We start from the raw sequence: 1,776 nt of genomic DNA on the forward strand, positions 1-1,776 counted from the left end.
ATACAATCTCGTATAAAAAGGCTTGGATTGCAAAAAACAAGGCAATCGTAAGAATTTATGGAGATTGGGAGGAGTCATATCAGCAGCTTCCACAATGGTTGATGGTGATGAAGAGGTGGCTTCCAGGAACAGTTGTCAAAATGGAGACAAGTCCAACAACGTTAGATGGTCAAGTTTTCTTTGAACGTCTATTTTGGACTTTCAAACAATGCATTCAAGGATTTGCGTTTTGCAAGCCAATTGTGCAGGTCGATGGAACGTGGTTGTACGGAAAGTATAAGGGGACGTTGTTGCTGGCCGTCGCCCAAGATGGAAACAACCATATTTTTCCGGTCGCTTTCGCAATTGTCGAAGGGGAAACCAAGGAAGCGTGAAACTTTTTCCTGAAAAATTTGAGGAAGTACGTCACTCCACAAGAAGGCATATGCGTAATCTCAGATAGGCATGCATCCATTAAAAGTGCTTATGAAAATCCTTTGAATGGTTGGAATAATCCTCCAACGACGCATGTCTACTGCATCCGACACATCGGCCAGAATTTTGTGAGAGAAACCAAACAGAAAAAACTTCGGCCGTTAGTTACAAATATGGGTAAATATTTCTAAATTTTACTATTATATTTGCCACTAATTATTTGCCTCTAATATATTATTGAAAATAATTTATTTATTTTTATTCAATTTAGGATATGCACCCAGCGAACCTTCATTCCAATACTGGCGGAACGAACTTAGGAAGGAAAGTGTGGAGGCTTTAAATTGGGTTGATAAAATCCCGAAAGAAAAATGGACGCAGGCGTACGATGGAGGTCGTCGGTGGGGTCACATGACGAGCAATCTTGTCGAGGCGATGAACTCAGTATACAAGGAAATTCGCAGCCTACCAATCACAGCATTGGTCAAAGCAACATACTCTAAGACTGCGACACTTTTTGGAACACGCGGAATGGATGCAGTGGCTGTGTTAGCTTCTGGTCAGGTGTATTCTGTCCCATGTCAGAAAAGGATTACAGATGCAATGACTAAGGCCCACTCACATGTAGTCACTCGTCATGATAGGCAACGTTTCGCAGTGGAGGAAACTGAGGATCCCCGCGAAGGCCGACCAAAGGATAAATTTAAAGTACACTTGGAAGAAAAATGGTGTGATTGTGGAAAATTTCAAGCATTACATTTACCTTGTTCACATGTTATTGCTGCTTGTTTTCACGCTCATTTGGACTATCAAGTGTACATTGATGATGTGTTCAAAGTTGCCAATGTATGTCGCGTTTATGAGCATACCTTCGAAGTGGTTCAAGGCTAAATGTATTGGCCGACACGAAGGTCCGAAACTTTTTCCCCGTCCCGATATGAAAAGGGTCAAGAAAGGTCGTCCAAAAAAGTCCCGCATTAGAACCGAAATGGACGAATTCGGCAAAAAAGAGCGCCTATGTGGTTTATGTAGAATGCCGGATCATAACAGAAATAATTGTCCTAATGTTGCGGGACCCTCATCGTAACTTTAATTTTAAATTTTATGTAATTTTTTTTCCATGTTTATATAATGAATGAATGAATCCATGTTAAATAATTTCTAATTTTTTTCTATGTTTATAATTATCCACATTCATGCAAAATAATTAAAATCACATTCATACGAAAGAATTAAAATAAAATAAAGACTTACATTATTTTTAAGAAACTAAAGTTCACGTACATAAACCATAAAATGAAGACTTGCATCATTCTTAATTAACCATAGTACATAAACCATAAAAATAAAAAATAAACCACG

General features: G+C 38.5%; 1 protein-coding gene across 1 annotated transcript; it reads left to right on the forward strand.

Annotated features, from left to right (window-relative positions):
- The first annotated feature begins 429 nt into the window (after window positions 1-429).
- LOC123886372 lies at window positions 430-1,305 on the forward strand. Its single transcript, XM_045935695.1, has 2 exons — window positions 430-591; window positions 686-1,305. The coding sequence occupies exons 1-2, from the start codon at window positions 588-590 to the stop codon at window positions 1,303-1,305; spliced, it is 624 nt and encodes a 207-aa protein (XP_045791651.1). The 5' UTR covers window positions 430-587.
- Window positions 1,306-1,776: the final 471 nt, after the last annotated feature.

Source organism: Trifolium pratense, linkage group LG5 (assembly GCF_020283565.1).
Source record: "Trifolium pratense cultivar HEN17-A07 linkage group LG5, ARS_RC_1.1, whole genome shotgun sequence".
Classification (NCBI taxonomy): Eukaryota; Viridiplantae; Streptophyta; class Magnoliopsida; order Fabales; family Fabaceae; genus Trifolium; species Trifolium pratense.